Source organism: Electrona antarctica (assembly GCF_951216825.1).
Source record: "Electrona antarctica genome assembly, chromosome: 22".
Lineage (NCBI taxonomy): Eukaryota > Metazoa > Chordata > Actinopteri > Myctophiformes > Myctophidae > Electrona > Electrona antarctica.
The window spans coordinates 33,152,105-33,173,657 of NC_136805.1; the positions used below are offsets into that span (position 1 = coordinate 33,152,105).

A 21,553-nucleotide genomic window follows, 5' to 3' on the forward strand; every position below is an offset into this window, starting at 1 on the left:
GAGTGCATTCAGAACTAGATGAGCCACAGCAGCTACCTTCATTTATGTGCTGTAGCGCCGCGGCAACAGCATTTTCAGCTTGACAATGAGTTATTTTCAGTGCACTGACTCACATTATCCAGCACTCGACCTGATGTGCCAGAAATTGTAGATGTGTTAAGATGCTACTAATTGGCCCGGGGTTCAGCACACTTGTTAAGTTTTTTATTTTATTTTGTATTTCTTCTTTTGCTCTGATGCTGCAGCCCCTTGGGCTAATGATGTCCTAGAATATGATGGAGCTTAAAGTTGCTACTTGTACCTGCGGTGCACGGTGCCATAGATGGACTGTGCTGACATTACAGTGGTTTTTCCGTTTGTTATCCTGAGGCAGAAGTAGTTGGTACCGTACCCATACGGTGGTTGTTGAGAGAAATGTGTGCCCCCTGTCAGCATCAGTCTCAATGAGTGGGAGTATTTGAATTCATGGCAGTTCTTAGCTTTGTGCAGAGCCAGCAGATCATTTGAGTCTTTTGACTTGAGACATTTGTTACACAGTAAAAGGAGCAAAACCTAATCGTCCCTACGGTAGAAACTTGTGTGAATAACACTGGATTGTAAGTGTATACAACTGATCTTGTCCAACAGTATTTGTAGTGGCCAACAGGGTTTGCAGTGACATCGGTAGTTAGTTAACTCACCCGCTTTGAATGTAATATCAACTGATAATCACCAATATGTTCCTTATTAGACCATGCAATGGATCAATATGGACATTTCCTACACGGCCTACCGCGAGTAGGCGACTAGGAAACGCGGAAGTGAAATGACTGCCGCCGAAGTGAAAACAACGTGAAACTGCACTATACAACAACTTTGCTTTATGTTTACTTACGTGGGCCGGTTAAGACCGAGGTAGGGTTAGAGCTAGTAAAAGGGTTAGTAGTCGGACAACGCGACCAACAATGACAATGACAATGACAATTGGACAATGACAGCTGCTGAGATCTTGGTAGGTCGATAGATGTCTACTGAGACCATTCTGATACTGATTAAGCGTGATAATGTCCCATTCAGTGCACTGATAGCATTCGAAGCCGGTGATGCAAGGCGTATTCACTGTACTCCAGTGATTCTAATCATCTTTCTGCCTGTGTCTTCTTCTGTCAGGTAAGAAGACCCGGAAGCTCAAGCTGTTCAAGGAGGCCTTTGAACAGCCTCCTCCTGCAGCAACGTAAGATTGATGTTTTACCAGTATGAATTGTTATGAATACATTGAATTACTGTATATCCCAATGATGATATTTGGCTTCTTTATTGTTGGATATGGCGTTGCCATTTACACGGCCCCTCATAAATGGAATACTCAATTAAGCAATATTACACAAGAGGGCGAGTTCCTGCAGCATCGCAGGCGTGCATTAATGACGATAAAGAACACCCTCTCGTGTAATATTGCTTAATTGAGTAAACTTTACTCAGTAAAGAACACCCTCAAACATTAAAACTAAGATAATCGCAAAAAAACCCATATTGTTTTAATGACAGATGTAGCCACTACGACCACAAATGTCCCAAGAAACTCGCTAGCCTAGCAAGTAGAACAGAGAAGCTGATTTATTTGTTTTGATTAGGTGTTCCTATAGTATAGGAACACCTATACACATATACTGTCGTTTATGCACGGCTAGAATGCTGTTTAAACCAATCAGATTGCTTGCTCGAAAAGACCTGTGGTATAATGCAGAATAATATCCGCCTAATATCTGATATAGAGATATCTGTGGTTGTTGACTTGACCGCTATGCAAAATGTTGGGTGTAATTTAGCCTGGCTCGGGGAGTACTCGGGAGCACCCAGCTACTGGACGGCCTGGTACACTCAGATGTGTGCCAGACTCAGTCGTACACTGAAAATAGCAGATCTGTAAGTGAGCTTATAGTAGATCAGGCTATTTTGGTGCACGACACCCGGTGCACAACCCAATTATACTATAAATCACCCTTATTCCCTAGGCTTACAGCGGGAAATGAGTTGGGAAGAAATTGTTATGTTTTATTTGCTTTGCCAAAACGGATACCATAACAAATCAGGGTTAGGTGTTTTAGGTGACGATATCATCTTTGTTGCAGCCCTCCCAGAGATTTGGATTCCAAAGCGTGCGTCACCATCGGGGATAAGGTATGTGCTTTGTTGCTCATTTATGAATATTACTGATGGTTCATATTTCATGTAGTTGCTCACGTTTGTACCTAACTGAGGATTTGCCGTTTGCTTTTAAATTACCGTGCACTTTTACACAACTCAATCATCCAGGGTTTTTAAATATAATAATTGATTGAGTACGTTAAAGGGCAACTTTGGTTTTTCAACCAAGATTCAGGTTATTATTTGAGAAAGTAAGTGTTTAAAAAAAATGAATTAGCTTTCTTTAGTTTTTACGATTTTAGCTATTTTTGACAGGGGGGCAGGGGAATTCGAACAAGTGGCTAAATATGTATTTTTGTTTTACAACATTTTACAGCGATTTGCCGATTTCTTTATTATTACTTTTTTACTATAGCCCGACTAGACCCCAGGAGATTACATCTGTCCACAAAAGATCACGGGATCTATTAAATGTGAAGGGGGAGGTGACAAGACATATTTAGACTATGACACCTATGGCAGCCCCCTAGTGGTCAGTTGTTCGTTCAGACACACTGAAAACAACTACTGGGGTCTAGCAGGATAGTAAAAAATATTCAAGAAATCACTGTAAAATGTGAAAAATCATGTTGTTTAGCCTTGTCAAAAATAGCTAAAATCATTAAAAATATTTTACTTTCTCTAATAACAACCTAAAACATGAACCTTGGTTGAAAAACCCCCAAAGTTGTCCTTTAATTTGTTCTCTCTGCAAAGCGGTTGGCTCAATAAAAAGGACTCGTAGCTGTAAAGAACACCCCAGTGAGCATTACCGCTGAATTGAACACTTCTGATTGTAGGCAGACTGGAATGCCTTTTATTGACCATTAGGCAGTAAAAATATTTATTTTATAAACTAATAACTATAACTGGAATTTTCCATTGGCAAAGATTACTTTTTCGCCCTTACCTGATGTCAAAGTTACCCTTTTTCTTCCTTTATTAGTGTGGTTGCCCTAACAGGGCAACCAGACTATTGTAATCGTAACACTTTATTAGTGTGGTTGCCCTAACAGGGCAACCAGACTATTGTAATCGTAACACTTTATTTCTTTTTACTGGAGTAACCTTTTTTTTGACGCACTACTCCACCCACTGTTTTGACTGTACGCACTTGAGCCATATCTCAAATTGACCGGCTTCATCGGAAAGGATGTGCTTGTATTTTTTTAAGAGAAATGTTGTATAGTTTAATTGATATGAATTTATTAGTGATTTAAATTTCCCCATTGACATGAATGGGAAAGTGCGAAAAATAACATTCAAGTATTTTTTCCTCGGAGACTGTAAGGGCTATAGTTACAAAACTTGGAGGCTAGGTTCATAATAATTACTAAAATTAATTAACTTATAATGTTATCGGTCGGCCTCATGGTGGCGCTATAACAGCCCACTTTACGTTTTGGCTTATAACTCTTAAACCGTAGGTCGTAAAATCAAAATATTTTTTTCCCTAGATTTCTTGGGTCATGTCGCATCTCCCCATATAGGCCACGCCCATTTGCGTCATGATAGATTTTCCGCCATTTTGAATTTTCTCCAAAACACACTTTTGGCTCCTCCTCCTACATATTTTGTCCAAATCTCACAAAAGTCGGCACACATGATCTCCGGACCCATCCGATTAAAACACCAACTGCAGAATTTTGGTAGTGCGTATCGTTCGGCCGTAATCGTCGTCCGAAGTTAGTAGGAGGGGCCTATATCACAAAAAATGCCATAAATCACGAACGAAATGTCCAATCCATCCCAAATTTGAATCACATGTCGCGGGTGGTTGAATCAACCAAGTACCAAAAGCAATTCTATTTTCATCCATAGGGGGCGCCGCAAATGCGAGAAATGTAACCGTTTGTCGCAAAAACATGATTTTTGGGGGGATAAATCCCCTCCGAATTACTTACGCATGATCGCAGGGGTGACGCGACATTGCAATTGGCTGGCAATATCAGTGGGAGGGGCATATGTAAGCCACTGCGGCAACCACACTTTGCAATTTTTTAAAATTGCGACCTTTCTAGTTATTCTTTCTATAGTAACCCTAAATTTCAAACTACTACTCCTCCCACAATTTTGACTGTACGCACTTGAGCCCTATGTCAAATTGACCGGAAAAATCGGGAATCGATAGCTTGTACTTTGTTAAGAGAAATGTTCTATAGTTTAATTGATATGAATTTATTAGTGATTTAAATTTCCCCATTGACATGAATGGGAAAGTGCGAAAAATCACATTCAAGTATTTTTTCCTCAGAGACTGTAAGGGCTATAGTTACAAAACTTGGAGGGATAATTCGTAATACTTACTAAAATTAATTAACTTATAAAGTTATCGGTCGGCCTCATGGTGGCGCTATAACAGCCCACTTTACGTTTTGGCTTATAACTCTTGAACCGTAGGTCGTAAAATCAAAATTATTTTTTCCCTGGATTCCTTGGGTCATGACGCATCTCCCCATATAGGCCACGCCCATTTGCGTCATGATAGATTTTCCGCCATTTTGAATTTGATCCAAAACACACTTTTTGCTTTTCTTCCTACAGATTTTGTCCAAATCTCACAAAAATCTGTACACATGATCTCCGGACCTTTCCGATGAAAACTCGAACGGCGGAATTTTGATAGTGCATATCGTTCGGCCGTAATCGTCGTCCGAAGTTAGCAGGAGGGGCCTACTTTACAAAAAACGCCACAAATCACGAACGGAATGTCCAATCCATCCCAAATTTGAATCACATGTCGCGGGTGGTTGAATCAACCAAGTACCAAAAGCAATTATATTTTCATCCATAGGGGGCGCTGCAAATGCGAGAAATGTAACCGTTTGTCGCAAAAACATGATTTTTTGGGTATAATTCCCCTCCGAATTACTTATGCATGATCGCAGGGGTGACGTGACATTGTAATTGGCTGGCAATATCAGTGGGAGGGGCATATGTAAGCCACTGCGGCAACCACACTTTGCAATTTTTTAAAATTGCGACCTTTCTAGTTAGTGTGGTTGCCCTAACAGGGCAACCAGACTATTGTAATCGTAACACTTTATTAGTGTGGTTGCCCTAAAGGGCAACCAGACTATTGTAATCGTAACACTTTATTAGTGTGGTTGCCCTAAAGGGCAACCAGACTATTGTAATTGTAACACTTTATTATTATTATTCTTTCTATAGTAACCCTAAATTTCAAACTACTACTCCTCCCACAATTTTGACTGTACACACTTGAGCCCTATGTCAAATTGACCGGAAAAATCGGGAATCGATAGCTTGTACTTTGTTAAGAGAAATGTTCTATAGTTTAATTGATATGAATTTATTAGTGATTTAAATTTCCCCATTGACATGAATGGGAAAGTGCGAAAAATCACATTCAAGTATTTTTTCCTCAGAGACTGTAAGGGCTATAGTTACAAAACTTGGAGGGATAATTCGTAATACTTACTAAAATTAATTAACTTATAATGTTATCGGTCGGCCTCATGGTGGCGCTATAACAGCCCACTTTACGTTTTGGCTTATAACTCTTGAACCGTAGGTCGTAAAATCAAAATTATTTTTTCCCTGGATTCCTTGGGTCATGACGCATCTCCCCATATAGGCCACGCCCATTTGCGTCATGATAGATTTTCCGCCATTTTGAATTTTCTCCAAAACACACTTTTGGCTCCTCCTCCTACATATGTTGTCCAAATCTCACAAAAATCGGCACACATGATCTGGGGACCCATCCGATTAAAACACCAACTGCAGAATTTTGGTAGTGCGTATCGTTCGGCCGTAATCGTCGTCCGAAGTTAGTAGGAGGGGCCTATATCACAAAAAATGCCATAAATCACGAACGAAATGTCCAATCCATCCCAAATTTGAATCACATGTCGCGGGTGGGTCAATCAACCAAGTACCAAAAGCAATTCCATTTTCATCCATAGGGGGCGCCGCAAATGCGAGAAATGTAACCGTTTGTCGCAAAAACATGATTTTTGGGGGGATAAATCCCCTCCGAATTACTTAGGCATGATCGCAGGGGTGACGCGACATTGCAATTGGCTGGCAATATCAGTGGGAGGGGCATATGTAAGCCACTGCGGCAACCACACTTTGCAATTTTTTAAAATTGCGACCTTTCTAGTTATTCTTTCTATAGTAACCCTAAATTTCAAACTACTACTCCTCCCACAGTTTTGACTGTACGCACTTGAGCCATATCTCAAATTGACCGGCTTCCTCGGGAATCGATAGCTTGTATTTTGTTAAGAGAAATGTTGTATTGTTTAATTGATATGAATTTATTAGTGATTTAAATTTCCCCATTGACATGAATGGGAAAGTGCGAAAAATCACATTCAAGTATTTTTTCCTCAGAGACTGTAAGCACTATAGTTACAAAACTTGGAGGGTAGGTTCATAATAATTACTAAAATTAATTAACTTATAATGTTATCGGTCGGCCTCATGGTGGCGCTATAACAGCCCACTTTACGTTTTGGCTTATAACTCTTGCACCGTTGGTCGTAAAATCAAAATTCTTTTTCCCCTGACTTCCTTGGGTCATGACGCATCTCCCCATATAGGCCACGCCCATTTGCGTCATGATAGATTTTCCGCCATTTTGAATTTTCTCCAAAACACACTTTTGGCTCCTCCTCCTACATATGTCGTCCAAATCTCACAAAAATCGGCACACATGATCTTGGGACCCATCCGATTAAAACACCAACTGCAGAATTTTGGTAGTGCGTATCGTTCGGCCGTAATCGTCGTCCGGAGTTAGTGGGAGGGGCCTATATCACAAAAAATGCCATAAATCACGAACGAAATGTCCGATCCATCCCAAATTTGAATCACATGTCGCGGGTGGTTCAATGAACCAAGTACCAAAAGCAATTCTATTTTCATTCATAGGGGGCGCCGCAAATGCGAGAAATGTAACCGTTTGTCGCAAAAACATGATTTTTGGGGGGATAAATCCCCTCCGAATTACTTACGCATGATCGCAGGGGTGACGCGACATTGCAATTGGCTGGCAATATCAGTGGGAGGGGCATATGTAAGCCACTGCGGCAACCACACTTTGCAATTTTTTAAAATTGCGACCTTTCTAGTTCCACTTCTTTCTAGAGTAACCCTAAATTTCAAACTACTACTCCTCCCACAGTTTTGACTGTACGCACTTGAGCCATATGTCAAATTGACCGGAAAAATCGGGAATCGATAGCTTGTACTTTGTTAAGAGAAATGTTCTATAGTTTAATTGATATGAATTTATTAGTGATTTAAATTTCCCCATTGACATGAATGGGAAAGTGCGAAAAATCACATTCAAGTATTTTTTCCTCAGAGACTGTAAGGGATATAGTTACAAAACTTGGAGGGATAATTCGTAATACTTACGAAAATTAATTAACTTATAATGTTATCGGTCGGCCTCATGGTGGCGCTATAACAGCCCACTTTACGTTTTGGCTTATAACTCTTGAACCATAGGTCGTAAAATCAAAATTATTTTTTCCCTGGATTCCTTGGGTCATGACGCATCTCACCATATAGGCCACGCCCATTTGCGTCATGATAGATTTTCCGCCATTTTGAATTTTCTCCAAAAAACACTTTTGGCTCCTCCTCCTACATATGTTGTCCAAATCTCACAAAAATCGGCACACATGATCTCGGGACCCATCCGATTGAAACACCAACTGCAGAATTTTGGTAGTGCGTATCGTTCGGCCGTAATCGTCGTCCGAAGTTAGTAGGAGGGGCCTATATCACAAAAAATGCCATAAATCACGAACGGAATGTCCGATCCATCCCAAATTGTAATCACATGTCGCGGGTGGTTCAATCAACCAAGTTCCAAAAGCAATTCCATTTTCATCCATAGGGGGCGCCGCAAATGCGAGAAATGTAACCGTTTGTCGCAAAAACATGATTTTTGGGGGATAAATCCCATCGGAATTACTTACGCATGATCGCAGGGGTGACGCGACATTGTAATTGGCTGGCAATATCAGTGGGAGGGGCATATGTAAGCCACTGCGGCAACCACACTTTGCAATTTTTTAAAATTGCGACCTTTCTAGTTTGTTTTGTTCCCGTGATTAATGCATGAAGAGTCCTCCTTCATCTTTCCCCATTATAGAGCAGTGGGTTTCAAACAGTGGCCCGGGGACCACCAGTGGTCCTTCCAGGTGGTCCCCAGCTAAATGATGGAGATTTGGTAACCAAATGGACCCTTATATATCTTTAACTCTTGAGAGCGTAAAATGAAACCAACGGGTCCATTTGGTTTCATTTTACACTCTCATTTCACTCTCATTTTACTCTCATTTTACTCTCATTTTACACTCAAGACTTACATTACATTATTGTTAAACATCTGCATTACTTAATGTAAAAGAAGTCTACACAATTGGAGAATGTAGGAGAATTGTGTTATCTTTCCTATACCAGTGGTATGATACCAGTATCCACATCAATACAGCATGGAATTGTGGACAAACTTTTTGGGTCTGAGAGGCTAAATCTCATTGAAATGGTGGCTCGAAGGCCAAATAAATAATGGACCTTGATACTGCTACAGAGGACAGATGAGTTATGTTGCTGAGTGAGTTCTCAGAATTCAAAGCCATGCGGCCACTCTCTCGTAGTAGCTGTTCAAACAACAGTCTCGGGAGTGCGACGTGGATTGTCTTTACAACGGCGATAAGAGATACAGCCGTCCTCACGGTTACTTGAATACTGTACTTGAGTACAATGTTGTATTTGCACTTTACTGGATTATTTCCAATTTCCAATACTTTTACTTTTACCCCACTACATCCATCCATCCATCTTCAACCGCTTATCCGTAGTCAGGTCGCGGGGGCAACAGCTCCACCAGAGTGCTCCAGACTTCCCTCTCCAGAGCAACATTAGTGACTTCCCCTTGGAACGTCTCGGGATCCCACTACATCTCGGATCCAAATATTGTACTTTTACGCCACTACTTTTTTTTTGAAAATGTGTTTTTCTTTTCTCTTATATTCCAATATATATTATATGTATCTGTATCTGTCTCTGGCTCTCTCTCTCTCTCTGTCTCTCTCTCTGTCTCTCTCTCTCTGTCTCTCTCTCTCTCTCTCTCTCTCTCTCTCTCCCTGTGCGGAGCAGAACTTTGTGGTGAAGGCAGATGATCTGGAGCAGATCAGCGAGCTGGGCAGAGGTGCGTACGGGGTGGTGGACCAGATGAGGCACGTGCCCAGCGGCGTGATCATGGCCGTCAAGGTGAGTGAGAGGAGCTGGGCAGAGGGACATGGAGCTGGCCAGAGGGGCGTACAGGGTGGGCAGAGGGTAGAGCTGGGGCAGAGGGCCGTAGAGCTGGGCAGAGGGTCGTACGGGGTGGCCAGAGGGGCGTATAGAGCTGGGCAGAGGGGTGTAGAGCTGGGCAGAGGGGCGTACAGGGTGGTCGACCAGATGAGACACGTGCCCAGTGGGGTGATCATGGCCGTCAAAGTGAGTGAGAGGGAGGAGGTCAAGAGGCACGGTTTGTTTAAATTTCCGATTATACAACAGTTACCCTTAAAATAAACACTACATTTCATTATTACATGGGTTGGTTGAATGCTTGATTCTGATTGGTCGTCAATCGCAGAATTCAGCAGTGTGTTATTTCTTGATAACAGACCGCTCCGCTCTATAACAGACGGCTGCCTAATCAAACCCTCGGAGCACCTGGCTGCAGCCGCTTGATTTACTGCCGTTTCCAACATGACAGCTATGTAAACACACACAGTAACATTGCTCTCAAAATTATTTTTGAAAACATTTGAGCGAGAAATAGATGAAGCAGTACCCGATTCTATTTGATAAACTCACTTCCTTGTTTTCGACCGTGCTGCAGCTGGGCAGACGCCGGCCAGCGCGACACTTATGGAGTACTTTCATTACCGCAAGCAAGGAAATATCTCTAATATCTAATTTATGTAATAAGTGGGATAATGTATGGCTGAGTGGTCATTGTTTATAGATAAGTCACCTTAAGGTGACTTATATTCCCTAAAAAAATCTTTTTAATTTTTTTTTATGACAAATGCCCAGTAAGGGTAGGTAGGTATGTAGGTACTAGTGCAGGGGTGCCCACACATTTATGACGTGAGATCTACTTTCAAAATGACCAGCTCAGATCTACCCACTGAAAAAATAAGTGTACCATTGCTGAAAATAGTTTAAATATATAATGTACCTGGGGGGGGCTTTGGAATAGGGAGGGGGGAGAAATTATGACAGGCAGTTTCTGCTGTCAAAATATGTCCCCCCCGTATTTAACTTAAACGCCCAATGCATTCTCAATGGCAATAGCACAAACTGTGGCATGCTACTAGTCCTACATACTTACACCTAGAAACCCCATTCAAACCTATTTAGGTTCATCGTACGGTGGACATGTTTGCCTGAAAAGAAATCTTTGAAATGTTTCATAGTTTTAGACATATAGTGCTTTCAAATTTGAGAAATTCACAATGGGGCTCAATGGCAGATATTGGCACGTCAAAAAAGCACTTTCACCTAGAAACTCCATTCACACTTTGTATAATTCAGCTTACTGTGGAGACACATGCTGGAACTTTTTACTTTGAAATGATTTGTAGTTTCGGAGTTATTTAACTTAAACACCCAATGCATTCTTAATGGCAATAGCACAAACTTTGGCATGCTACTATAGTCCTACATCAGGGGTGCCCACACATTTATGACGTGAGATCTACTTTCAAAATGACCAGCTCAACAAGATCTACCCACTGAAAAAATAAGTGTACCATTGCTGAAAATAGTTTAAATATATAATGTACTTGGGGGGGCTTTGGAATATGGAGGGGGGAGAAATTATGACAGGCAGTTTCTGCTGTCAAAATATGTCCCCCCCGTATTTAACTTAAACGCCCAATGCATTCTTAACACTCCCATCGCCCAGGACGAAGTTCTTTGTCCTTTCTATTAGTAACACCCGACGCTCAGGACGAAGTATTGTCCTAAAGACGAAGTTTATTGATACGAGAACGGATCACCTGGCTGTATAGCCCAGGCGCGCCTGCTGGGCTCTCCTCGGTGACGCGCAAGAGTGAGACGTCATCAAAAAACTCCCTCCTCTGTTTAGCTGATGAAAACGAAAATCTTAAAACGTTCATAAATCGCGATCTAAAGCATCCCGTCTTTTTCTGAAAAAAGATCCTGTGTTAGACAGCGCTCCGCGGTCCAGTCGCTAGTCTCGATAGATTTATTCTTGTCTCCCGTTGTTGTCGATCGACTCTAAAGTGCTGTGGCTATTGTTAGCTGCTACACAACATCATGAACTTCCGGCCGGTCCGTCTGGAAAAGGCGTCCGTGTTTATAAATAGACTGGGCGCATGAATGTGATGGATTAAATAGTTCCGGGCAATTAAAGTGTTAACTAGTGTGTAGCTCTGCGCCATGATACTGATGTGTTTTTCCTGTCCCTTCCAGCGGATCAGGGCCACGGTGAACACTCAGGAGCAGAAGAGGCTGCTGATGGATCTGGACATCTCCATGAGGACGGTGGATTGCTTCTACACGGTCACATTCTACGGAGCGCTGTTCCGAGAGGTACCATACCACTACAGCAGTGGTTCTCAAACTATTTCATGACAAGGAAGATGTTTATGGCTCTAGCAGTGATTTTCAACCATTTTCATTTCAAGGACGCCCAGTTTGACATGCATTGGGCCTCAGACCCCCATTTAATGTCATTTCGATCTCTGGGAACCCAATTTCAAATCACTGCTAATTTAACTTAGAGACGGGTCTATTTGGTTCCATTTGTACACTCTCTGAGTTACAGACCCACAAGGGTCCATTTGGTTCCCTAACTATCTCTAATTTAAGAGGAAGGCAAAGTCCAAGGGTTTTTATTCAAAAGAAGACGAGTTTGTAGATGGGCTACTTTTCAGAATGAGCTTGTAGATTGGCTACTTTTCAGAATGCTGGCTGGAGCTGGGGTGGTGGGAAGGCTGGCAGGCAAACAGGCAAGCAGCAGAGGGGGAAAAAAACAAAGTCAAAAACCAAAAAACACTGGAACAAAGTAGAGCAAAAACACTAGGAATAATTGGCTAGAAAAACACTAAGAAGCACTAGGAAACAGCTAGAAACATTACCGCACAGAGAACTGTGGGAGACGATCTGGCAGCGTGCGGCGAGAACCAGGGCTTTTATGGAGTGGTGGTGATGAGAAGATGGCAGGCAGGTGAGTGAGATGAGATGATCAGAGCCAGGTGTGCCAATCTGGAACGCCAGGAACCAAGCCTACGCCCACACACACAGACAGACAGACTAACACATATCGGGCGCGTTCGGAAATAGTGCACTGAGCGCACTGTGCAATGCAAACAAATAGGCGAGTGCGCTCCCGGTGTGCATTTCCGAACGCGCCCATAGACACACACAGGACACTGGCAGGGGCCGTGACACACACACAGTTTTCTGTATTTATGCAAAGCATAACTGGTTACCTTTCTGTGTAACAAACACAAGTTGTCATCGATCCAGAATACTCCCAAAGAAGATAAACCCAATCATAGCATTGTAGTGAATGATGAAAACATAATTAAAACATTTCTCAAGATTTTGCGGATGCGGTTGACTTCCTCCCAAAAGTGTGACACTCACTCCACAGGATATCCCCTGCTGTGAGTCACGTTGGAAAAAACTGTAGCTTCCTGTTAAGTTGATCCCTCTGTCAAGAAGAGTGTGGCCTGTCCCCTTTGTTGGCATCATGTTCCCCAAATCCTTTTGCAGATTCCACTTCCCCCAAAACACTAACCTGCCTCCCCCATAAAGGTAGACGCCCTTTCGGCTCTGGAGCATATGTGCTCAAGGGAGGGCAAAAAATTCCCGAGATTCCTTGCGAAGCCCCGCGGAAGCATGAGCGTGCGTCACAGAGCGCATGTTCGGGTCTGATAAGTCCCGGAAAAGATGCGCTGTGATTGGCCAGTAGTCACTTGAGTGGCAGCGTCACATAGTGTGCTGTCCACTCTTCCGGCGTACTAGTGTAAATGCTTCCGCCCTCCCGTCAACACACATGGCTCCAACGAACTGCACTGCAGCAGCCAATGAGGCATCTATTTGTTTAATATCTATGTTCCCCCCCCGCCTAGTTCTAGACCTACGTCCGTCTCTAACCATGGTAACGCCCCACCTGTCTCTGATTGCCCCCCTCCTACTAGTAGTAGTACTACTAGTAGGAGGGGGGCGGAGCACATTATCAGCCTCAAATACAAATTCCAAACCAACTCATGCAGCCAGCTCGCTAGCATAATGGTCTAATCTCTAGACTACGGATCCCGCTGCCAGGGTTCGCATCCCGCTGCCGCAACTATTTTTCCAACAACCGCAGACTAGTTTTTTTTGGCCGATAGAGTATAGTTTTAGACCACGACGGAGGGGCACCGTCTCTAGCGAACTTGAGCCATGGGAGACACCACAGAGTTGCCGTGTCGATCTGTTCGAGTTGCAACACGATATGGACAGAATAGTAAATTATTACCCTCCCCCCCCACCCCCCAAGGCAATGCCAAAACAGAGTAATATTTATTCCCCACCACGGAGTAACATCAACCCTCTCCCCCCCCCCCCTCCCCTCCGCCTGTCGGCAGGGTGACGTGTGGATTTGTATGGAGCTCATGGACACCTCGCTGGATAAGTTCTACAAGCAGGTGATTGAGAAGGGGATGACCATCCCAGAGGACATCATGGGCAAAATGACCGTCTCTGTAAGTATAGTCGTGTGTGTGTGTGTGTGTGTGTGTGTGTGTGTGTGTGTGTGTGTGTGTGTGTGTGTGTGTGTGTGTGTGTGTGTGTGTGTGTGTGTGTGTGTGTGTGTGTGTGTGTGTGTGTGTGTGTGTGTGTGTGTGTGTGTGTGTGTGTGTGTGTGTGTGAGAGAGTGTGAATCACAGCTCACACAGTTGCGTGCATGGACGTCACGAAATGGAACCACCTTGGAACCGTCTCTGCACAACCAGGAAATGCCTGACAAAGTGAAAGGGAAACTCAGCTACCATCCACAAATGTGGTAGCTGAACTTAATTTCTCTCCCCTCCCCCGCCCCCAGGGAATCTCTTAGTTAGAAGGCCGTGTTCTCATGAAGCACCTTTGCACTTACAGGTGAAGTAGTAGATGGGAGAGGTAGACCCTCACCACAATTGGACATTCCCACAAGCAGCCAACCTGTATTAAAGGGACACTTTTTGCAAAAACATATATGTTAATGACGTTTAGGAGCTTTAGAACACTTTCCTGGGGGTCTTTATGTGTGTAATATGTGGTTTTAGATATTTTAGATTGTAGCAGTGAGCCCAGTGTCTCTGATGTCATGGACACTGGGCTCACTTCCTTCCTGGACTACAATTCCCATAATACTTTGGTGGTCTTACTGAGACAACATGTAGTCCAGGAAGTAAGTGAGCCCAGTGTCCATGACATCAGAGACACTGGGCTCACTGCTACAATCTAAAATATCTAAAACCACATATTACACACATAAAGACTCCCAGGAAAGTGTTCTAAAGCTCCTAAACGTCATTAACATATATTTTTTAGCAAAAAGGGTGAAGTGTCCCTTTAAACTGTGTAGTGCGACAGATGAATTGTGATTTGTGTGAATTAATTTGTTCTAATTAATTATCGCTACCCACCATTATCCACCATTACCCACCATTATCGCATACTTTAGTGTGGACAAAATGTCGTTATCGGGGCGCCCACTGGCCAAGTGGTCCAGGCGCATGCCACATATAGGCTTTGGCCTGACAAAGCCTACGTGTGTCGTGTGTTCGAGTCCCGTTCATGATGACCTTTGCTGCATGTCTCTCCCCTTCTCTCTCTCCCTCTTTCCTGTCCGTCTTCACTTGATATCAGTGATGTACTTGTGCAGCCGCCGCTGCATAACGTTATATAATGTTATGTAATGACCTGTGCCCAATCACAATCTCAACTCTCTCTGGTGTCTTACAGATAGTAAAGGCTCTGGAGCACCTGCACAGCAATCTGCAAGTCATACACAGAGGTAAGAGCAGGGCTGGATCCTAACTGACTATCAGATTTCCCCCACCGCCCCAAAACATCGGCTCAAATTACATTCGGACAATGTGTGATTAAATTATAGTTACATCTTGGCAGTCGTATACCTATGGCAGTGGTTTTAAACCATTTTCATATCAAGGCCCATTATTTGTTCGGTAGCCTCTCAGACCCAAGACTAAAGAATATTCTGTTGTCGTTGGATAAGATTTTGTCCACAATGGGCCGTATTGTCCATGCCGTATTGATGCTGTACCATTAGGAGAGATAACAGGCAAACGTTGATCAAAATAACAATTCTTCTACATTCTCCCAAATTTGTAGACTTCTTGTAAATTAAAGGACCACTTTTCAACCTACATTCATATAATTGGTCCTCACTAATGTGATAAAAATAAAATGCCACATTTCTTTCCTACTCGGTCTGTGTGTCATAGGAGGGCTGTGGGCGGGTCAGAAACCAGTGACATCATCGATGGGGAATCCAAGCTAATAGAAACATGCAGGCTTTCTATTCCTGAAAAAAATTTGATAATGGAAGCCATCGTTCTCACAATAATAAAAACCTAAATATTTTTGTAAAAACAAAATATATTTTATTTAACACAAATCTGCCAAAACGATTGCGGTCTGAAAAGGTTGAGAACCTCTGTGCTAGAAGATGGATACATAAAGCGTGTAAAGCGTCACCAGCTCTTCACCTGGACTGAGGAGACAGACTCCTGGGTACTTCATTCATTCACGTGTTTCTGTTGCTGGGCTAAAGTTCAGCTGCTGGGTTAAAGTCTTCTGTCTAAAACCACAGCAGTGGTCCCACCACCATAACCACAGTATGGCTTTTGCTGTATCCAAGGCCCGTGTAGGCATCGAGGAAGATTATATGTCACTAAAATAAAGTGCCACAACTGGGCCTTAACGATAGCCACTTAGTACTACCGTTGCTGAAGCGTGTTTCAGGGGCCCTCCCCCTTGGGGTGGAAGACAAAGATGGTGTGTTTTGAGGTACTTACAAAAAACATGCTGTTTGGGAACCACTTTATTTATTTTTTTATAATATTTATTTTATTTGGAAAAAGCAGTACAATAACAGCATTTCTATGTATACATAGGACACAAGTGCAGTTCCCAGGATTTTTTTTTCACCCCTCTTCCCTCCCTCCCCCCTCCAAGTGACTCCATCTCCAGTGTCTCTGTAACATCCTTGCTTTCTTCAGGACTACATATGGCATCAAGTCAACACTTAACAGGGGCAAAGGGCAATATTGCTTCAGAGTGTACATTTCAGAAGGAGAGAAAGAAGAAAGAGTGGGCAGACAAAAAGACAAAGACAAAAAAACAACAACAACCAAGAAACGAAAGTATATACAATATTGCTGAGGGGAACAAAAACAAAACAGCTTTGGACTTCGACCATGAGAACAGGACGGGTGTCTTAAACATTTTCTACAAAGATCATAAAGCAGGCTATTAGGACCAGTGAGATCAGGGAACCACTTTAACCGTGCTCCTAGACTGGCGAGTGGTGACTGGTGAAGGCACAGCCGCACAATGGTCTCCTAATGTTGGTTGTTGCAATTCTGCAGTCCACGTTACTGACAACTTTCCCTCTGCGTCTCTCTCTCTCTCTCCAGACGTGAAGCCCTCCAACGTTCTCATCAACACACAGGGCCAGGTCAAGATGTGTGACTTTGGCATCAGTGGTTATCTGGTGGACTCTGTGGCCAAGACCATGGACGCCGGCTGCAAGCCCTACATGGCGGTAAGCCCTGTGGTTGGACAGGCTGGGTGGATGTTTTGTTTGTTTCTTTTAACCCATTTTGACCTGAGATCAGATTCTAAAAATGTCTTCTACATCCTGACAGTTTTCTGAAAAAGCTATGTTTCTATGTCAGTAGTTCTTCGATTTTTCAAAAATAGCAGACCTACAAGCTCGTAGCGCGCCACTCGGTGGCGCGCTATGAGCTTGTAGATCTGCTATTTTTCAATAGCTAAAGCATAACATAATGCTAACACCAAAAGGGGTTCCCGCCCAAAATGGGTTAAGCAGAAAACTATAAATAAATAAAAAATATATATATTGTAGCATTCATCACCTGCATTAAGTAACATTTGATATTTGACACATGATGATGCTATTGTGCAGCTATGAAAACATGTGAAAACACCCCCGACAACGCTAGCTTTGAGCAACGTTTCTGATGATGATTTTCACAATAAAATAAAACTTTGACAATTTTGACCCGAAATAGCGACGCCAGGTTGAACGTGGTCAAACTGGGCAGAACAATCACATGAATTTAATTTGGATAGAAAAGAAAAAACAAGTTGGCAGCCCCCACTTGAAAACTTGTTTTTTAGGCACAGAATCCGTGTATATAAACGGGGCTCCTGGCTTCAATGTAGGACAGACAGGTGGGTTCCATCCATCTCATCATTAGCCGATGCAAACTCGATGACCCCCTGTTAACATTTTAACTGCCGTAACAACCAATGAGGAGTGTGGCTCCACACTGGCTGAGAGCATTTTTAGGGGCTTGGCGGCACTCCATGGGAATAGTGTTGATTTTGAAAGCAAATTTTGAAGTTCAGTTGAAGTTCAAAATTGTTAATAGTCCAGCAGCCGACAGGCTTCTTTTGTTTAAAGTGGGAAATTTGGTATATATATTTTTTTTATTGGCCTAAAATATTGTCTATATACATACATTCATGAATCCACTTGCTGACCGGCTGTCGGTATTGAGAAATTTGTTTTATAGTGGTTTATATGTGATCCTACCATTAACATCCTATATAAGGCAAGATTTTCCAATTTTTATTATGCTATATAGCATGTGACATGTCAAACTAGGGGGTTTTCATGATTCTGAATCCATTCCAAGCATTAGTTTTGCACAAAAAACACTCCTTGGGCTAAAAACGGCCATAGACACTTGCCCAAATGTGCCCAAAATGTGCTGACCTCATCACATTTGTGATGACGGCTATGACCGTTTTTTGCCCATTGAGTGTTTTTTGTGCAAAACTAATGCTTGGAATGGATTCAGAATCATGAGGACGATTGCAAGGTGTGCCCGTTGACCCAGACAACCGCCCCCTGACGTGTGTGTGTGTGACATCATCGGTGTGTCCTTCTGTCCCGTCAGCCGGAGAGGATCAACCCGGAGACGAACCAGAAAGGCTACAATGTCAAGTCTGACATCTGGAGCTTAGGAATCACATTGGTAAGTCTGTCTGTCGTCTTTTGCTGTGGTTATTGCTTTTATTATGTTTTGAAATGTGTGTGTGTTAACGTAATTGTGTTATTTTTCATTTCATTTTGCATTTTTAGAACACACAGGGGGTCATGCCCGCTGTTTATTACCATATTTTTGTTTTCTCCCCTGGCTGGCTGCATTCATTGCTGCAAAAAATAACCTCACAATAATAGCAAAGGTTGACCGGCTTCGTAACGGAAGGGAAAGGCCAGCTGTCTGGAGGCCATGGCTTAAGAAAGACAAAATGGTGTCTAGACATTTTTATTATGAGTTGTGAAATTTTCACAGCTCGCTTGTTTGCACATTTCCAGCTCACACTGGACGCGATTCAGCAGAACCTTTTTAATTCGGCCAACCACTTCCAATCTCTCAGACTGGCCATCGTAGGTATAGACACTCTATTGTCTATTAGCTTCCTTTTTAAAGCTTACGCTCGGGTACGCACACAGTAAAATCCACATTATTCATGAGAGTGTAAAAATGGGGTTAAACTATCGGATGTTTTAGTAGTAACCTCTGTGTTGCGTGGTTCCGTGGTTGCAATCAGAACTGCAGCCTCACTCCCAATCTTCCGCCGCCCGTAGTCTGAAAACCCACCTCTTCAGACTCCACCTTAGCCCGTAGCACTTGCCGCAGCACTTGCACTAGCCTCGACGACCTTACAGGCGTATTAGACAATAGCACTCTATAGTGCAGGGGTCTGCGACCTTTTTTAAATGAAGTGCCATGTTTTCATTTTCTAGATTGTCAGTGTGCCATATCAACATTCATTAATTTTAACGACACCACGTGAAAAAGTCCAACATATTTTGATTGTCCACAAATATAACGTTTTTCCTTCTTTTTCAATATTGTTTTTCACGTTGTTATAATGATCATTAGACTCGGAGCAATAACAGAGTTCAGTTTTAATGAATGTAGAATGCAGGATGTAGCCCAGGCGGTGGCGTAACCGTCTGGGCACCCGACTGGTAATCCAGTCGCAGTGTGCCGCAGGTTCGACTCCCGAGCCCGACACGGCCTTTACTGCATGTCTTCCCCCATCTCTCTCCCGTTTCCTGTCAGCCTACTGTCTGTCCCTTCAAAAACCAATAAAAGGCGTAAGCCGCAAAAAAATATCTTAAAAAAAAAAAAAAGAATGCAGGATGTAATTTACACACAAATGTGAGGGACTTCATTTATTTGACGGCATTTTTTTAAATAGTTGATTTAAAACCAAAAATACTCTCACACACTTGCCAGTGTGCCAGTGATCACCCTCCTTTGTGCCAATGTTGCCACTGGTGCCTAAGGTTGCCTACCCCTGCTATAGTGTATACGCATAGCTTCACTGTACAATTGTTCCTCCTCAGATCGAGCTGGCGATCCTTCGCTTCCCCTACGACTCGTGGGGCACGCCCTTCCAGCAGCTCAAGCAGGTTGTGGAGGAGCCGTCGCCACAGCTCTCCGTCGACCGCTTCTCCCCGGAGTTTGTGGACTTCACCTCCCAGTGGTACAGTACATGACCTTATCATCTTTTCTTGTTCTTTTCCCCCCTAAAGGTTCTTTATTGTGTCCGGGTAGCTCAGGCGGTAGAGCTCTCGCCTTTGGACCACAAGTTCATGGGTTTGATCCCGGGCACCGCCACCTCAGCGGATGAGTAGCATGGCTTGGGTCCAGCAAGTCATGCGGAAAGTACTCAGAGCTGATGGTAGGTGTGGTGCTCCACCTCAGCAATCCATCTCCCAGGGATAAGTCCCTCCTGACCTATACTTTATTGTAATGTCATGTACAGGACAGGTACATGAGAGTAAAAAGTACTCCTCAGACTTTGCAACAGCATAGTAACAGTGATAAACAACAATAATATAATTGGGGGGAAAAGAAAGGAAAACATCAATATACTGTTACATGCCTGTAGATGCTAGCAGCAAATGGAGATAAAAGTAACTCCACACTTGACTGTACACATTTTCCCTGTCAAAAGGTGCAAATGTGACCTGTATCAATGAATGTTCTTTGGCATTGTTCATCCCATGGTCTTTGGGGGGAGGGAGGGTTTTTTTCTCTCACCACTTCTTACAATCAAACAATCAAAACTCTGTCCGAGGGGACAGGGGTGTGTGAGGCGGCTGTGGCTCAGGGGTAGAGTGGCCGGTAGAGAGGCCAGATGAGAAAACCGTGAGGTTCCCAGTTCGATCCCGGGCTCCCACAGAGTTGGTGTCGAAGTGTCCTTGAGCAAGACGCTGAACCCCTAATTGCTCCTGATGTGCAGGTTGGTGCCTTGCATGTTTCCTCTGCCATCAGTGTGTGAATGTGTGTGTGAATGGATGGGTGAATGTAATGCACAATCTATGTAAAGCGCTTTGGATAAAAGCGGTATTTAAATGCAACATATAAATGTATGTAATGTAAATGTAAATCGCTCTGGATTAAGAGCGTCTGCTAAATGCCTAAATTGTAATTGTAAATTGTAAATGCACCATTTTGTGTGTGACTCGAGGCTGGCCATATCAAAGAGAAAGCTCCTAAGAGTCTGTAGTACTCAACAGGATTCTCTGGCCAAGTCCGCCGTTGCTTTGCCACAATAAATCATAAAGCAACAAAGAAAAAAGAAAAGAAAATTGCATTGCTTCCAAGTTTTGTGGAATAGAGTTCATTATGACATTGTTTTACATTTGGCTGTTGTAAGAGGCAGCCTGTACTGACCTGGACAGAATGTAACGGGGCGTGCCAGCCAGGGCCCTTGAGCTCTGCGTGGAATGTGTCTGATGTGCATTCTCACCAACCTGTTATTATGTCTAGTCCGCGTTGCTGCGTGGATTAGCTTATCCCGTGCCGTAGAAACGTTGCTCAAAGCTAGCGTTGTCGGGGGTTTTTCACATGTTTTCATAGCTGCACAATAGCAAAAGCACTCCCCCCCCCCCCCCCCCCCCATGAAAGTCTCTTGGTCTCCTGGTACAGGTTTGCACTGTTTGTCCAATGGCATTAAAAAATCCTTGCATCTCTCTGTGTTAACAGGCAGAATGTTAGTCTTTCTGTATGCTTCTTATCCATTCATCTTTTGGCAGGATGTTTAGTGTTATTGT

At 43.1% G+C, this 21,553-nt stretch overlaps 1 protein-coding gene across 1 annotated transcript in view; it reads left to right on the forward strand.

Moving 5' to 3' along the window:
• Window positions 1-21,553, forward strand: part of map2k6 (mitogen-activated protein kinase kinase 6) — a gene marked incomplete at its 5' end in the record, with an annotated part of 35,944 nt that overhangs the window by 9,452 nt on the left and 4,939 nt on the right. Inside the window, 9 exon segments of the mRNA XM_079492923.1 lie at window positions 1,150-1,213; window positions 2,112-2,160; window positions 9,313-9,426; window positions 11,644-11,763; window positions 13,809-13,925; window positions 15,166-15,217; window positions 16,863-16,990; window positions 18,375-18,452; window positions 19,838-19,977. Coding sequence (XP_079349049.1) covers window positions 1,150-1,213; window positions 2,112-2,160; window positions 9,313-9,426; window positions 11,644-11,763; window positions 13,809-13,925; window positions 15,166-15,217; window positions 16,863-16,990; window positions 18,375-18,452; window positions 19,838-19,977 — 862 coding nt within the window.